Source organism: Myripristis murdjan, chromosome 4 (genome assembly GCF_902150065.1).
Source record: "Myripristis murdjan chromosome 4, fMyrMur1.1, whole genome shotgun sequence".
Lineage (NCBI taxonomy): Eukaryota > Metazoa > Chordata > Actinopteri > Holocentriformes > Holocentridae > Myripristis > Myripristis murdjan.
The window spans coordinates 9,778,218-9,796,210 of NC_043983.1; the positions used below are offsets into that span (position 1 = coordinate 9,778,218).

Below are 17,993 nucleotides of genomic sequence, written 5' to 3' on the forward strand. Positions count from 1 at the left end.
GAGAGCCGGTTTTGAGGACCTTGTTGATAAAACTGTAGGAGACAGAGGTGAAGCCATCATTTGAGACTGTCCAGACGACTTTGATGTGGTCTTGTGTGACACCGTCTCTCCCGGTGTAATGTCTTCAAGGTGTTTTCTCGGAGCTAGCGTAGCGTAAAAGATCAGACAGCGGCGAGCGTTTAAAAGACCCCCACCGCTGCTCCACACACAATATGACACATTCAAACGCGGCGTCACACTGGGATAGCGCAGGTTAAAAGAAAACGGACACAAGGTTCTGCTTTTATGAATTGTTTGATGAGGCTCGGCTGTGATCACGGAAGGGGAAAGCATGCTCCCACACCTCGTTATCCGCCCTTTTTTGGGGGTGCTCCGTGGGGTACAGGGATGAGATATCGCACGTCTCCTATTCTTGGGTCACCCTGGATGTTATTTCAACTCCTCTCCTCCTCCTCCTCCTCCTACCTCGCCTCCTCCTTCCATCACCCCAGGGTGCTGTGAACCCGCTCCCCTTTGGTTGTCTGTAGCCGTGGCCCATCAGCGAGGCCGTCTCTTTGCTGAGAAACCCAGCGGAGCGCGTCTGGGGTCAGAGGTCTCGCTCCTCTCTTTCTCTGACGGTGAAACACAAGCGACTTTCAGAGAGACGAGTCCGGGGAACGCAGCACCTCCTCAAAGCTGTTTATCTTGAAAGCCGCTTTCTTTATTCGGGACTGATTAAATGACCAGGAACAGAGACACAGCGAGATAGAGACGGACAAAGAGGGCCGGGCTCTCATTGCATTTGGATGCTCCGGCAATAATGTTTCTGGAGTATTCATGGCAATCAAACAGATTGAATTTAAAGGTACCTTGTTCTCCAGTAAGGAATGACCCAATTTCTTGCACAGTCTTCAGGAAATTGGCTGCCAATCGTCCTGCTGATGATTAGAGTTTACGGTGGTTATATCAGTGCATCGAAATGAATGTGCTAGTGAACATTTAGAACCCTTAATGAATTATATTATGTCGAGGAGAGGAAGAAAGAGTAGGGGAAAGAGATGAGAAGGGAAGAAGAGAAGGGAGGGAAAGAGTGGGGTGTGTGCATAAACAGGCCCTCTCAGATCTCCGGCCTGATACTGGCAGGCACCACTGAGCTTTTCATCCACCTGCCCGCCCCGCCGTATCCAAAAGTGGTGCCAGGCCTTACCACGCGCTCTGTATACCCACTAACCCAAACTTTCCTGCGCACAAACGGAGGGGAATCGCCTCCCATCTGCGCGGCACATGGTCCTCACACATAACAAGCCTTTATTTGTTTTACCATTCTCTCACGCTTTCACCCTCTCTCTGGCTTTTGTTGGTTCTCGCTCTCGGTCCTCCTCGCGCTATTACTCTTCCCTGCCTTTGTTCTCGCTTTCTCTCTGTCTGTTTGCAGGAAAGCGGAATGGCGGCTCGGCCTTTTGCCGCAGCTGAGACGGACAAAAGTGAATGACGGAGAATGAAATGCAAGGGACAGGGCGAGAGAGAGTGTGCGAGGGAGGGAAAGAGAAAGGGATGGACTGTAATATGAGTGTTGTTCTGTTGTTGTCCCTAGGTGTATTTATTGTAGTTATTTACCACAGCTGTTGGTGATGCAGGTGATGTATGCTTTTTATTTGCTTTTACCGACTCCCAGCCATAAAGTAAAATTGCACTTGGGCTTATTTAAGGGTTTCTCTCCCTTGTTAGACTTGGGTCTTTGGCCTCCGCAGTTTAACACTTCCTTCTGAGGTATTGCAGCCTGAAGCTACGGGTGGAGACACCCCTCTTTATCCATCACTCTCACATTCTCCGGTTCAGATTTAAGGAGATATAATGGGGGAGTGATATAGTCGACATGAGTGAGCTCTCGCTGTTCCAACGCCTTGTCATCGGCACCTACTCATTACATGGCGCAGCATCGTAAAAAACCTCAGACGGAAAACCAGCTAACACTAATGCTAGCAAACAGCCAGGGTTTAATGCACTTCAAGGTCAATTGCTGCTATGCACACACGTGTTGATAAATGACGTTTTCGTGAAACATAAAAGATCTCTGTGATTTCTTTTTTTTTTCTCTCTCTCTCTCTCTCTCACCCTCACCCCACCCCCTTCTTTCTCTTTTTCTTTCCAACGCTTGCTAATGAATTTTTGGAGTGCTGCACTCAGGGAGCGATCGGAGGTTCCAAGACCATCCGTGTGCTCTCCTCTTTCCAGCTTTGTTCTTATAAAACCTTTACTTAATTATGATGGGAGTTTCTCACGCATGCATTCGATGAGAGAGGGCGAGAGAGAGAGAGAGAGAGAGAGACCTGTATGGTAGTAAACCATGTGTTGATTGTCAGTGAAAAGTAAGGAAGTAAATTCAGCTACTTTGAAAAGTCCTGGCTGTAAAAGAGCCAGTCTGTCAGAGTGAGTGGACCACTTCAGCACAAGAACACCCACTCTGTCAGTCAACACATGCATGTGCACACACATACACTCATGAACACACACACACACACACACAAGCGTAGGCCTACACTGACATGCACAAATACAATATTTGCATTTTTCCCCTCTCTCTCTCGCTCTCTCTGTCTTTCCACCAGTGATTGACGCGCTCTCTCATTCAGCCCGGCACAAACTCTGGCGCCATGGTTACAGCTCAGAGATGTGCTTTCCCCAGGAGACGAACAATATTGAAATAACAGCCCCCTTAACAACCCGACCACACTTTTTACCAACCACACCTCCTCTCCTTCTCGAGCCCGCACCCTCCTCCGCACCACTCTCTGTCTTGTCTGTCCTGTCTGGTGCAGTTTGCAGTTTTCAGGGAAACTCTTTGAGTTGGCAGCATTACAGATGGCCTTGCAGGTGTGTGTGCTCTGCCAGCGCCGGCCCTCTATGTCCAGGGCCTGCTCTGGTGTTTCTCTTGGAAAAGCCCCCGAGACATGGCGGCGTGCCCTGTGGGTCAAGGACTTGGGGCACTGGCAACTCAGTGCCTAAGTATCAGCATCTGCAGCAGCAAAATTAGCTACTGTATCTAGTTAGGCACTTGGTACATTTTACCGTTTCTGGGCTTGACATCATACCCCAACATGACCTGGTGTATGCAGGGGGAAATGTGGACAATAAAAACAGCTCATGTGAGATGGAAACAGAAACTGAAATGAGGTATACTGTCATTACTAAGTCAGCAGGGGGGCCTCTGGATGTGGGAGGCCTGGTGGTGAGGAATGAGCTGAGGGAAGCATGAAAAGCACATTATTTTAGGACCGAAATGGTCACAGGTTTGATCGAAGCCCATTTTGGGATTATGCCTCCCTGGCATCGTGACAACATGCTGCTGAGCGCAGAAAAAATATATTCTATGAAGCATGTCAAAAGGAATAAATAAGATTGGTCTCAGCTCTTGATCAGACAGTTGGGGGGAGGATTGGCAGAAAGACGAGAGGAGGCTCGAGACTCTACATGGGTGGAGGTACGGAGACGGAGTAGAGGAAGACGGCAGTGAAGAAGAGCAACGGGGAGAATGAGAGAGTTATCCATGCCGTCAGCTCACCAGTTGTCTCTTTTCATTACGATAAAAGCGCAGCTCTAAGGCACCGCCTGCAAGACTGGTTAGCGAACACAATGATCTCACAAGAGAGACGCACACATAGTCACAAGGTGGAGCTTAGAACTCAGTTGTGATTAGCCCGGCATAAAGGTTACCGAGAGTTTAAACATTCAATATGCACATTATGGGCATTTATGATTGCGAGAACCTAATTGCGCGATATGACCCAGGCTTTTATGGGCTCGATCAGTTGTGCAGCTGTATCGGCCTTAAGCTGCTACACAAATCATAGGGGCCTGGATGTTGGCGTTCTCCCACCAGTATTTACCAGAGCACTAGTCAGGTTTCTTTGACGCAGAGAAGGTAATTAGGATCATAGATGTGGATGAGGTTAGTGTGGTTTGAAGATATGATATACACAAGCTGAGTCACTTGGCCTAATCAAGTCAAACAACAACACCGCATAGGAAATGAATGGGTTACCGGGTGCAATGTAGAACTGTGTGAAATCTACTGTGCTTGCAATGTGCAGGGAGGGCAGAAAATTCTTTTTTTTCCCCCATTCATATACACCTCTGGCTTCTGTAAGAAAGCTTACAGGTGATTGACAGTTCAATCCTGGCTGCCAGACCAGTCAGAGGTGGTGTGGGAGTGTTGAGGGCGGGAGTAGGGAGGTTAACCCCTGGTGTCTAGGACAGCTGTGCAGTCGTTGGGCTGGCTGGCGGCTGCACACTATAAATTCTCTCTAAAGAGGGTTTACTTTTGATTTTAATGGGGGCTGTAAATTTACGGCGCTCGGGCCCCGGTGAAAGAGAGAGAGAAAGAGGTTATTTTTAAAGGGTCTCTCTCTCTCTCTCTCTCTCTCTCTCTCTCTCTCTCTCTCTCTCTCTCTCATCCACTCGCCCCCCCTTTCTCTGTTCAGCTTTCCTTTTCTTCCCTCTGCTCTCTGTCCTTCAGGAGAAAGTTATTGGAGTCTTGCCATGCCTTTTTTGGTCTACTTTACCTGTAGTCAGCCTGGCTGGAAAGTGTATGAAAATTTCCTGAAATAAATGAAAACTCTGCAAAATACCTGTATACCTGTAAGGTCAGCATAAACGTTGAGTTTTATATAACAGTCACAAATTTTCTTAAAGTGGAACAGCCATGTTTGCAAAGTTCTCCCTCTCAGTGCATATTTCTCTTCAGCACACAACAGAGAAGTGAACATGACTGCTTTGGGGATATGTTTGAAGATGCAGAAACTAACAGAGCCATTCCAACATTTCTCTCTCCTTTGTTCTCCCTGCAGGTGCTGTTTGCCTTGAACCAGACGCTGCTGCAACATGAGGGTGTCCGAGCAGGCAGTCTTCAGGGCTCCTACACCACAGAGGACCTCATTACTCACTACAACTGTGGTGACCTTAGCTCCATCATATTCAACCACGACACCTCACAGGTTGGTCCCTTAAAGTATTTATCCAGTTTTGCTGAGCATGACTGTTATTCGTACAATCAATCCTGTTTTACAGTTGTTCAGTCAACTTCATACTGTAGAGGTGCCCAGTAGAACAAGCCCACCTGTTCCAGATTTTCCCAGCCAGTCTGGGATTTGCAGTAGGTTCAGCTAGCTAATATATTGCACCAATATTTACTTTTCTGTAGTATTCAGTGCTGTATATTCATTACTGTATGATTTGACTCATAGCCATAGTCTTTAAAACCTGCGGTGAAACCTGCCTCACTCTGCCTTACTGTCATGACTGACAGGCTTAGGCAGTGGTTGGGTGTCCCTGGGTTTGCTCTAGAATAGTTCTCCTCCTATCTGTTAAATACAAAGTTTCTAGTGTCCACTGGCAATGGTATGTTATTGTGTGCTGCACTAATTTGTGGGGTACCTCAGGGGTCAGTTCTCAGGCCCATTTTATTCTCGCTGTATATGCTTCCCCTAGGGCACCTTACTCATAGTTTTGGCTGCATTTTCTAATACTGCTATGCTGATGATACACAGTTGTATATTTTAGTTAAACCCAATGACCTTGGCAAACTAGCCAAGTTGTATGGATGTCTGGCAACTATAAAAGATTGGATGGCTCACAATTTCCCCCAGTTAAATTCTGACAGAACAGAGGCTGTTATCATAGGCCCTAATCAAAAACTGGCTAGATTAGCTAATGTGCTGGTCGTCTGGCTCTTAAAGTAGCATCCTTGAAAAATGGGTTTCATTTTGACCAGTATTTTAATTTTGATATGTCAGATCAGTTGCTCTGCTAAACAAAGCTCATATGCATCCTACCATAATATGGAAAAATGTATTCATGCTTTTGCTTTGTCTCACTTTGACTACTGTAATGCCCTGTTAACTTTCCTCAGGCATTTACATCTAGTCCAAAATTAGGCTGAGAGGTTAGTTCTAAAGACTTAAAGTTTCATTCTTCGTGCTTCTTGTTGTTAACCCCTACGAAAAGCACTCATCTCTGACTGAGAATTTCTATCCACTGTAGTCCAGACTATTCTTTTGCAGCAACAGCATTCAGATTGAAACACTGGTATATTATAATAACCAGTATTTTTTATGTTTGCCTTCCATTGTTTATACTGCACCATATTCTCCCATTTACCTAATTGGTCTTTTACATTGTGATTATCCTAATATTTTATGAAATTGATGTCACTCTTTTTGTGAAGCAGTGTGTAAGCCTCAAATTGTGCTGTATCAATAAAAATGTACATACCTGTTCACTGAAAGAGCTACCAACAAACGTTGGTAGTTTCCATGGAAATTTTTAGTGTCCCATGGTCTAAATCAGGCATTCTCAAGGTGCAGGTAATGACGATCTTCAGAAATTCTTCTGGTGGCCTGTGATCAGTAAAGATGACATGATGAAACGCATGCATTATGTTTGGTCTGTTTGCAGTTTAGTTTTAAACAAGCTTAATCATACAGTGCAATGCTTTTAAGAATGGCAAAACTGCACCCCATTGACTAAGCTGTCAAGTTAAAAATGTTTGCATGGCAACTAGGCAGATTACGGGGCCAAGTGTAAAAAAAACGTTATTTCAGTGAGGCGAAAAGGAAGATTCAGAGGAGGAATGGAGCAATGCTTACCTCATTGAACCTGAGGGGATGAATAAAATGATGTGCCTAGCAGGAGAATGCAATGCACAAAGAGTTTAACATAAAATACCATTATTATAGCAATCATAACATGTATGATAGGTTCACAGACAAGGTGCACACAACTCTGCTTGAAGAAATTCAAAGAGGCTTAACTGCCCAGCAGTCAGTTTTCACAAATGTGTTTCAACCTCATTAACAGCAAATTATGTTTATTTTACATTACTGGCTGGAAACCATTTCCAAAGCATAACTTGTAGACATGCACCTTTGTCATTAAAACATGTACAAATGGACACAAGGAATTTTTTTCTCCCTCAGATTTTTTCTCCCCCAGAATAGACAACATGCATTTGTCATGTAATTCACAACAGACATGACTTTTAGTCTAGAATTGTTATTAGAATGGAATTACTGTGTTTCATTTTCTTTTGGGTGGCCCTCAGTCCAATGTTGGGTCCCTAAATTGACCCTCAGTCATCAAAACTTTGAGAGCCCCTGTTCTAAATGTTGTTTTAGAGGCTTTGCCATCCTGCTTTATCCTAGTTTTTATTATGGAACCCTCTCGTGCCCTCTTCTCTACCATTAGGCTATAGTCACTGCAGCCAAATTTTGCACTTCAGATCCACATTGCAGCACATCAACCCAGCTCCCCACCACCTCTCTTGACTCCCAGTTAAGTTCACCAACAAAATTCTTCCTGTCACCTTTAAGTCACTTGATAGTCTAGCACTTTAATAGCCTGGTACTCCTGCTCTAAATACCCCATCTGGTCTCCTCTCATTTTGTGTTTCTTAACATAGCCTGTGCTCCTCCAATAACAGTCTCTCATCACCCATACACACACACACACACACACACACACACTGCTCATTTATAGTTCTCACTCCATCTCCACCCTTAAAAGCAGATTTACTCTATAGCCCTCCTCTTAAGTTAATTATGCTGTGTCAACTTCCCGTACTGATCCTTAAGTCTCATTAAACCTAACACACCATGTAACCTCAACTCACCGCTCAGCTGCCGAGATTCCACATCATTTACACTGGAGACACGCAAAGAAATGGAAAGTATGCACAACTTACCGTTCAACCCTCCGATTATTACAGGCACTTCAAAACTCAACAGGGCTACACTGTTAAGCCTTGACAAATGGCTGAAGGGCACACTTGCCCTGTTTCTCTTTCTCTCTATCTCTTTGTAACACAGTGTCTCTCTCTATATCTCTTTCTCTGAGGGCCGTGAAGAGCATGTTAGCCACAATTTCACCTCTAGTCGTGGCTGTAGTCGTCTCCTGCATGGGCTCCCTAAATCATACCAGTTGGCCCATGCTCCTCATGTCATAACAACACGTATTAACATTCCTCAGCACATGCTAGAGCAATCAGACGCCTGCCTCCAGTGCCTGCCTGCGTAGCCTGGTGATCTATAGCAGGTCCATGTGTGTGTGTCTGAATGTGTGTGTGTGTGTGTGTGTGAAGTTGCAGGGCTGCAAAGGAGCAGGTGTTTTTTGATATATGGGGCCTAATCCGGAGGCCCCCGACACCCCTGATGCTCTCCCAACTCAATCTTCATCGTATTAGAAAGAGGCCGGTGATGGGCCCCAGAGCACAGCAGAGCAGAGCAGAATGGTGCAACACAAGTTAATGCATTTCAACACTGGCTACTCAGCTTGGCCCAATCCACCACACAGTGAGAGTCAGAGAGAGAGAGAGAGAGAGAGAGAGAGAGAGAGAGGGAGGGAAGACTGAAAAAAGACAGAAGAGAGAGGTTACTGTTTAAGAGTGAGGGTGAGCTAAGAAGAAAGGAAAAAAAAAAAGCAAGGAAAGCAAAGGAAACCCAGTAACATTTTGATGTTGAATAGATGTTGCCCATAGCTGCTACCTGCATTGTTTTGTGAAATGAAACCAAGACTTTGTGATATCTTTCAAAACCCCCTTAGATGTGATTTAATTATTTCCAGCTGAATTTGTTACTTGAGCATTGTGGTGTGGAGAGGAGAATAGAGGAGATGAGAGGAGAGTTGAGGAGAGGAGAAAAACAAGGAAAAGAAGAGAGAAAACCAGAACTTCAAAGAGATGAATTAAAGAGAGGAGGAGAGTGGAGGACAGAAGGCCCCTGGCAGGATGGACTGCCTCAGCAAATGATTGCAGAGCATGACCAGTAGTGAGGAAGGGAGGAAATATCTCGCTGTCGCTCCACATTTCCTGAATGGGTCAGGATAGAGAGCAGCTAATGGGCTTTCCTGTGATAACTTATCTGCATTCACTGCTACCCCCTCCACCCCTCTTTCTCCTCTTAGTCCCTCTTTTTTCTCCCTTTTCATGAAACACTCAAGCTATCTTCGCTCATCAGAGCAAAGATGAAGTACTCCTTCTCAGCTTCTCTCTTTTGATACTTTTTACATTTCCCCATTCACCCTCCTCCCTTTCCTTTTACTGAGAATGAGGCTCAGTCAATTATAGATAAACCTGTCATTTACCCTGTAAAAGCACTGTGAGACAATGCTTACTTTCTCCTCTCATTTTTGTACTTTTGTACCATATTCATCCCACTCCGCTCCCTTATCTGTAAAAAAAAAAAAAAAAAAAAAACAGAGCAAGGACCCTGATGATTCATTTACCCTTTAAAAGCATTTTTTGTAGGTACGTGTGTTCGTCCCACTCACCTTCCCTTTTCTGACTGAAGAAGGGAGCCCAGCCATCCCCTTTAAAAGTGCTCTGAGACATAAACAAGCAGGTATGAGTAATAAGGCTCATGTCATGCAAACCATTTGGATTATTGTCTTGGTATGACATGTTTTTATCTTTGAAAATGGTGATAATACACCCACAGAGAACTTTTTGACAGATTTAAGCCTAAAATGCAGCACAGTGGAGAAAGCAGTAAAACTGTCCTGTAGCTGAAAGGCTGCATGTTCAGCTCCCACAACCACTGACAGTGAACCTCTGCCCTTTGGATGAGAGCTAACTGTTTAAAAATTGAAACCTGAATGTTGAATGTTTTTCAAAACTTAAAGAACTGGATGTTCCATTTAGGTTTGCCTTATAATCTTTCAACCATTATGCTCCACTGACAATAAAATCAGGAAATTAAAAGACAAAGGGACATGAATGATTGGTGGAAAAAAAAAAAGCTGAAGACAGAGTGAGAGAAGATGTTTAAGATTGAGATTTTGGACGGACACTGAAGAGCAGCACCTTTTTACACTTGTGATTCAATAAATCTCCTCGTGCTCTCAGACACCACACACACACACACACACACACACACACACACACACACACACACACCATTTGCAGCTGTTCCATTGTCCTGTCAACCTCTATAGTTCCATTTTAGCCAATATGTATGTGTTTGTTTGTGTGTGTGCTCATATCAAACTCATACACTGCAAAAAACCCACCTTAACAAGTCATTTATTCGCACATTAAATGTTAAACTCTTTTTCTTTTTTTAAACAAGTGAAAAAATCTGCGAGTGAGATGAAATAATCCCACTTGTTTCTATTTCTAACTAGATTGTTTCCATAGTTTTCTTGAATCAAGGGTTATTTTATTGATACTAGTGGACTGATATGTCTTATTTTGCCTTGTTTCAACATATTTATACTTGTTCTCATACAAAATTCCTGAAACATGTGAAACTGCACTGGAAACAGTTGGGATTATCTCACCCCACTGGCAGATTTTTCCCTTTGTTTTAAGAAAAACAAGATTTTTAACACTAAATATAATACTAAATGACTTGTTAGACTGAGATTTTATGTTGTGGTCGCTACATGAGGACATGTCCATATGTGCACTCATGCACACACATCTACACAGACATATATGCATACTAATAGCTCAGCCCAAGCACCTCTGTTAATATTTCTCCTGTTAGCCATATCACTTTTGGGGATAGGGTTATGTCTTTCTTTCCCCCTTTCCTCCAGCATGTCATTCTTGCGTCCCTCACTGGGGCATGTGGGGCAAATTTGGAAGTAAGAGAGAAAGGGGGGGCATGTTACTTACAAATGGTTTAACCCCAGATCTGCAGCAGGGGGAAGGTGATACTCCCAAGGTGCAGGCTGGGTAGAGCAGGGCTGGGAAGGGATAGGGCTCAGGTGCTTTGTGTTTCCCTGGTTGGGAGAAAGAAAGACAGGGGAGAGAGAATGATAGAAGGCAGGAGAGAAAGAGAGAGCTCAAGTCCTCCTCAGCAACCACCAGTCCCCGGAATATGAGCCAAATGTGAGCCAACTTTCATAAGAGCTCACCACAATGTCAACACCAATCCATGGGCAAATGTGCACCCACAGCCAAAGTTAAGTGTATGGGCTACCACTCTGAGTCACAAGGAAATGTCGTTTTGACGCAGATCCTGTAGTTCTGCATGTTTCAGGGTTGAAACAGGATGTTGGGGCAGGACATGACACATGGATTTAGTGTTCAAAAGGTGGTGGATTTTATGCGAACAAACAGAAAAAGAAAAAGGCAGTGGAGCCCTGTTCACACTCGGTGAAGCTAATGAAACCATCCACTGCAAAATGCTTTTCATATAATGTTGTGTTGTCACAGTTAATAAATTATAAATGAATAAGAGTGGTGTCTAAACAAAAAAAAAGAAAAAAAAATTCTCAATTGCACCATGTTGCCACTCATGTCACTTTGAAATCTGTGGAGTTGCAAGTTTTAAATAAAATCTGTAATGTTGGTTGGAATTTAATGAACACTTAACTGTAAGGAGTCTCTGAATATATGGTGCTATCCTAGAAAGGAAGTTGTATAAACACATGAGAAAATCTTTCGAAGAATGTTGTCACTGATATGATATTACCGAATAAGGTAAAAAGTCATTTTAAAGTCATTTTATTGTCACGCAGATGAGATGAAAGATAAGATGAAATTAAAGCTCAAGATCAGCCTTAGTGTCATTGTAAATGAAAAAGAGAAAGTAAACTGGGAAAGTACTTATTCATGAAAATAAACAAAGAAAAACACTTATTAGATGCGCTAGGGAAACAAACCTTAAACCTGAAAAAGGAGGTCACACAAAAACGTTTCAAGAAATAGTTCCTAATTTTAAATCTCTGTCATAAAAAATAACGAGACTAGGTAAAAACTTCATAAATGGTCATATGGTCATATTCCTTTCTTAGCATGTGATAAATTTGGTATGAGCTGCAGTCAGTGGATAGACAAAATGGTCTGATCAATGAATTCAGAAGTCTTTAGTCTCTGTCATATTTATAAAAAGCTTGAACAGGATAAAAATATGGATCAGTGTTTTACTGTATCAAAAACCCCTTTGGCTTGGAGGGACTGTGCTAAGAAATTTGGGATAGCTACTGGTGTTTTGATTTTTTTCCCTATCCATCACAACCCATGTATGAAGAAATGTCTTCCAGTAATCAATATAAGTGAGTGGATATAAACCAACTTAAAGATTTGTTTAATAAAAATATCAAAATAAAGTCATTCATTGAATCAAAAACACAATATGGTATTCCTAATACAGATTTCTTCAAATATCTACAAATTCAAAATGCCATCCTTATACTTATTAATGAAAATAAGTTTTTGATTTCATTGAAGCAGAAGATGCATTATTGTCCTTAAAGGTAAAATTGCATAATTCTATGAAATATTATTCCAAGGAAGTCATTTTTCTTTTTTTATTGTTAGTAAAGATTTGGGGAAAAACATCAGGGAATGGTTTTGGATGGTAATACCAGGAAAAACATCCTTGAACGGTTGTGCTTCCCATTTATAAGTAACAAAATCAAGGAAGCTAACTTTAAATTTATGCATAGATTTTATCTAACATTAATCATTAAAGATGCATACAATTCACCAAACTGGTATTGTTATTTGTTATTTATTTCTAGAATCTTATTTATTCTTCCACTAAATCAGTTTTGCAAATATAATTTGATTTAACTCCCTGCCTTTACTTACCAAATGATATGCCTGACTCTTATTTAGATCCAAGAAAATAAAGACTTTTAATCACCATAACAAATTTTGCCAGGAAATGCATTGTTTTATTTTAGAAAAGGGAATCCCCTCAAACTTTTAAGATGTTTCTCGACCAGATTTCCGAATTCTTACCTTTAAAGAAATTAACTTAAGAAAAACATAATAGAGGACACATTTGTCAAGACCTTTGGTTCCCATTACTTTCCTATTTTGAAAAATTTTTCCAGATGTATTCAATAACAGACTCGCAAAAGTGAAGGACCTGAGCCTGAAAGGAGAGACAGCATAAATCACAGACATATGATGATTGTGATACTGCTTTTTAGAACTCTGTTTTTTGTGTTTGGTGTTTTATTTATTTGTTTATTTATTTTTATATCTGATTTCTGAGTATATACAAGGTTAGTGTACATGCAAGTATATTTTCATGAGCTGAAAATTTATAATTATTTACTCTCTTGTTTTACGTATGTATATATAGTTGTTGTCATAGTTATTTAATTTCATGCAGACGGGTGGGAGTGGTCTGGTAGGCAGAGGCACGGTGTACTGTTGTATATCATTGTTTACTTCAAGGTTCTAGCCATTGTACATATATTGTGAAAGTAAAAATAATGTGTTTAATCTATAATTGCATCCAAGAGGAGTCAAACACTCTGTTCTTAGTGTGCCATAAATTTGGAATAAGCTGCAGCCAGTGAGTGGAGCCGCTGTAAACACCCCCTGAGGACGTAACAGAAAACTGTTCGCACAAATTTACTTTGAAAGAGCAACGGCCAGTGGGGGAACTCCAACACTTTACTGACCAATGGTGTCAGTTCATCACTCAGTTGGTGAGTCAGTGACTTAGTGATGGAAATTTGCCTTTGTAAGGGCTGGCCCTGTTTTTGCAGTCCAGCCAAAACCTACCAAAAGTCATGGGTGACGATGAGAAGTCTTTGTTTTTCAGTTTTTTTAACTTTGTTTACCAAATGCTGACAGAGAAGGTGCCAGAGAAAGTAGGAGAGAGGCGAAATATAGACGAGAGGGAGGGACAGTAACTAAAGAGAGACAAAATATGTGTGTGTGTGTGGATGTCTCTGAGTCCACCTCCTCCAGTGTCTCAAAGGCCAGGACCCCCCCGCCCCCCCCCCCCCCCCCCCAGCCCCAAGACCCCAGCTCATCCTCTCAGATTAACAGCCTGTTGAATCCACCGAGCCAGCCAGCAGTGGAGCACAGCCAGTGCTGTGTGTCCCTGTCTGCCTGTCTGGCTCTTAATAAATCACACAGGCAATTAAACACACATTCGCACACTCACACATGTAAATATACTGCACAAGCACGAGTACACAATTTTCTTGTGTATGTTCCTACGCACAAACACATACACACATGCACTTGGTGTTAAAACTTTTTTTTTTTTTTTTTTTTTTTTTGCACTGTCTCTCTCTGTCTCTCACTCCTCTTTATTGATGCCTTCTCATTCGGCCCAGCTAGCAGAGCCGAGCCATGCGTTGGTCATTTTCCGTCAGGCTGACGCGTCAGAAACACTCCCGGCTGCCAGGTCTCACACTCATACGGGCACACTCATGTGCCAACTTGTCACTATAACACTCCCTTTCAGTCCTTTCCCTTCTCTCCATCCTGTTTTCTGTGCTTCTCAATTGGTCTGTAAATTGCCTATTCAGCCGTCTCTTTCTGTCTCCTGCCCTCTCTCTCTCTCTCTCTCTCTCTCTCTCTCTTTTTTTTTTGGGTTAATGTATGGTTTTAACAAGGGTATTTTCATGAGTTTTGCATTTCTCCATGAACTGTGACTGTAAAGCCATTTTACAATTCTATTTCTAATTCTTTCTTTTTCCTTTTCTTTCTTTCTTTCTTTCTTTCTTTCTTTCTTTCTTTCTTTCTTTCTTTCTTTCTTTCTTTCTTTTTTTCTTTTTCTCAGCTCCCTCACTTCATCAACAGCACTCTGCCAGCTCATGACCGAACCACGGCCCAGCAGATTGACAGCTACTTCCGCCAGGAGCTCATCTACAAACGCAATGAGCGAATGGCGCGCCGAGTGTCTGCCCTGCTGCAGAGAAATCCCACCCAGACCTACTTTTTTGCCTTTGGCGCAGGTAACAGAGGGCTGGATACAGGGGAAGGGTGACACACCACACTGCTTCACATCACATGGTGGACATTTTAGATTTTGCTGTTAGTCTTAACCAGAGCAACTGACAAAGGTGAGGTAGAGGTTCGGTTTCTTGCTCTGGGGCCCTGTTCATGTTTTAACATCCACCTCCAGAGATTTTATAACAAATGGACAGTTTGTACAGGTGTGAACACAGTTCAATATGCCGCATGTGACCCGATCACTCAAACGAGTTCCGGAGGTGGTCACATCATGTCTTGATGTGTCCCAACAACAACAGAAGACTCCTAGTCGCTTTGTGAACAGAGGGAGTGCTGATAGACTGGAATGCTAATGTTAAAATACAAATTTGAAAGAAGTTTCCTCTTGTGGTGAAATGGATGGATAATCATGAAAATGAAGTGGTTGGGCACAACTTCTTCGTTAATGGGCCAGAGATGAGGAATAGGACGAGTGGGGAATATTGGGAATATAGTGAGAGCCTGGAATACAGGAGTGAGGAAAAAGAAGGGACAGGAGGGAGCTTGACAAAGGTACAGAACAATCAAAGTAGGAAAGAAGTATTTCTGAAGGGTCTGAGGCCATGATTACAAATCTGACCACAAGTGGTCACTGGAGACGCATTTGAGATACACGATAATGCCAGATGTGAACAGCAATCTGTCTCAGCTGTCCACTTGTGAAGGATCACATGAGACAGATGTTAAAACCAAGTCTGAACAGGGCCTAAGATACGTCAACAGGCCTGTGTGTGTGTGTGTGTGTGTGTGTGTGTGTGTGTGTGTGTGGTGTCAACTGCCTGTTGCAAAGGTCAGACCTGTCTTGCTAAGCTCCAGGCCCCCCTGCAGCCCTGGAGGTCTGCTGTGAGAGTCCCACCAATGAAAATCTCTATCTTTGAATTGGTAATTCCAGACTTTCTAAACAAGACCTGATGAGGCCTGCAACATCGTGCAGCAGAATTTCAGCAAACGTAATAAAAATAAAGGGGCCTTTGTGATGTCTACACATATATAGGAAAATAAAGTGATTCACACTCAGTTTTCCTCGATGTTTGACTGCTTTATGCACCAAAACAGGATCCTATCCTAGAAAAATACAGTGGGCGTCATGCTTTGTCATCCAGACTTGGATCTGTTTAGTTGGTTTCACACGCGTGATTACGCGTATCCCTTCAAACTAAAACCAGATTTCAACAGAGATTTCCCATCTGCACAAGCAGTCCACCGACGAGTGCGTCCAACTGCACTATTCATTCACTCGGTGTCTCACAGCATCAGTGGCGAAAGGCAGTTTGAGGTATGGAAGAAAAAAAAAAAAACAGGTCCATTGAAACAAATGTACTTTTGAAGACATTTTCCTGTTTTATTCCCTTAAGAGCCAGGTCAGGTTTCAGGGTGACCTTTCTCGGTCTGTAAATCCTCTCTTCATCGCTTCATATGTCCCCTCTCCGCGGCGCTGAACTGTGACAGGGGGCATTGTGGAGGGAGGCGGACGGGTCGAGGCAGGTCGGGGACAGAAGCAGGAAATGGTAGATGTCAATTCTTTATGGGCCCGTCAGAAGTGGTCACCGCGTTCTTTTATTTGGTGGAGAGAGGATACAGATAAAAACGGGAGGCTCGCGGCGTTCCTCGCTCATCCCTCTCTCCCTCAGTCCTCGTAAAGACTAATGGAGCAAAGAGAAGAAGGGAGGAGAGGAAAGGCCGAAAGAGGAGAGACGGCCAAGCACATGATCCACAATTCATAGGTTCAGCCCCTAGTGACAGGGCTGGAGTTAGATCTAGATCTGGTATGTGCATGTGTGTGTGTGTATCTGTGTGTGTGTCAGCATGTGAGTGTGAAGTGAAAGGGAGATCAGGCTTGCTTTAGGTCTGCAGCAGTGACTCTGTCAGTGCTAATGTGTGTTTATGGCCAACAATTTGCTTTCTCTTGTGTTTGAACGCAAAACTGGAGAGAAAGCAGGACAATAATGGTGTGCAATGGTTCCCAGATCTCTGGCATGCACTAACTTGCGTCTACTATATGCACGCTCATGCATACACACACACACGCACTCCTGCGCCTTTACACACACAGAAGTCTCAATTACCGCCAGCTCCCGGCCCAATCCAGAAATGAAGAAACCATGAGCTGTTTGTTTCAATTAGCATTCCTGGCTAATGCTGCTAATGTTTCCTGAATGGTGTAGTGTGTCCTAAGGGAAGTGTGTGTGTGTATGTGTGCACGTGCATGCGTGTGTGCATGTGTATGTGTTTGCGAGCGAGAGTGTTTGCCTGCAAAAACAGGTGGCAGGGTCCCCTGTGTTTGTGTGTGTGTGTGAGTGTCTGCGTGTGTGTCTCTGTGTGTGCTTGAGTGTGCATGTGTCTGTGAGTGTGTGTGTGTGTGCTCCTCGGAGACTATGTGCACATGTGTGTCTGTGTACTGTATGTCTGTATGGATGTCCTTGTTTGTGCATCTGAAAATGGGTGGTACCTCTTCTTGGGTGTGTGTGTGTGTGTGTGTGTGTGTGTGTGTGTCTGCCATAGTGTATGATTAATGCTGAACGCCTGGTTCCTTCCTCTGAGCATTTTTCGCCTCCCTGTGCTCCTTCTGCTCTGTGCTTGGACAAGGCCACTGTTGCACCATGCAGCTGCAGTGTGTGTGTGTCCATACACGTGTGTGTGTGTGTCTGTGTGTGTGTCTATGCAAATATCCTGCACATGTTTACTGAATGTGTAAGTTGTAATTCTTTGAAGTATGACTATGATGGAGTAATGAATTTGCGGCGTTTCCGGTTAATACATCAATGACCTGCTGTTCCACTGAAGTGTGTGTAGTGGAGGAAATAAGGACTGATGATACATCCTTCTCCTGTTAAACACCGTTTTTACGTTATGGAACAATGGAAGTCATGTGAACCACAGATAGCCAGTGAACCCAGTCCAACGCCTTGGGCTAATACTAGCGCATGAGGGAGTTGGAGCGGGAGGGGGTGAGACGTGGAAAGACCGGCGATGTTTCCTATTAGAAGATGTTGGCACCGTGTTGTACAGTTCACACACACAAGCATGAATGAGATGTATTTTTCAAATGAAGTATCAGCAAACATATTTTAGGTGAAATGTCTGAAATGTTTTGAGAAAGTGAATGACCAATTGACTTCTCACCCCTCACCATGTTACTGCTGTACTCCTGCTGAGTCTAAACTAGGCATTTTGTGCAAGTGTACATTCGCTAGCTAATGTTAGGAGACTGTGGCTGCACTGGCTACTTCCCTGGTGTGAATGTGTGTATAACTGTTTGTACATGAAG

At 43.2% G+C, this 17,993-nt stretch overlaps 1 protein-coding gene across 1 annotated transcript in view; it reads left to right on the forward strand.

The window, feature by feature from the left end:
* The window catches only part of trabd2b (TraB domain containing 2B), a 75,501-nt gene that overhangs the window by 34,976 nt on the left and 22,532 nt on the right, over positions 1 to 17,993 (forward strand). The window contains exons 3-4 of the mRNA XM_030048870.1: positions 4,827 to 4,973; positions 14,514 to 14,688. Coding sequence (XP_029904730.1) covers positions 4,827 to 4,973; positions 14,514 to 14,688 — 322 coding nt within the window. The remainder of the gene's footprint in view (positions 1 to 4,826; positions 4,974 to 14,513; positions 14,689 to 17,993) is intronic.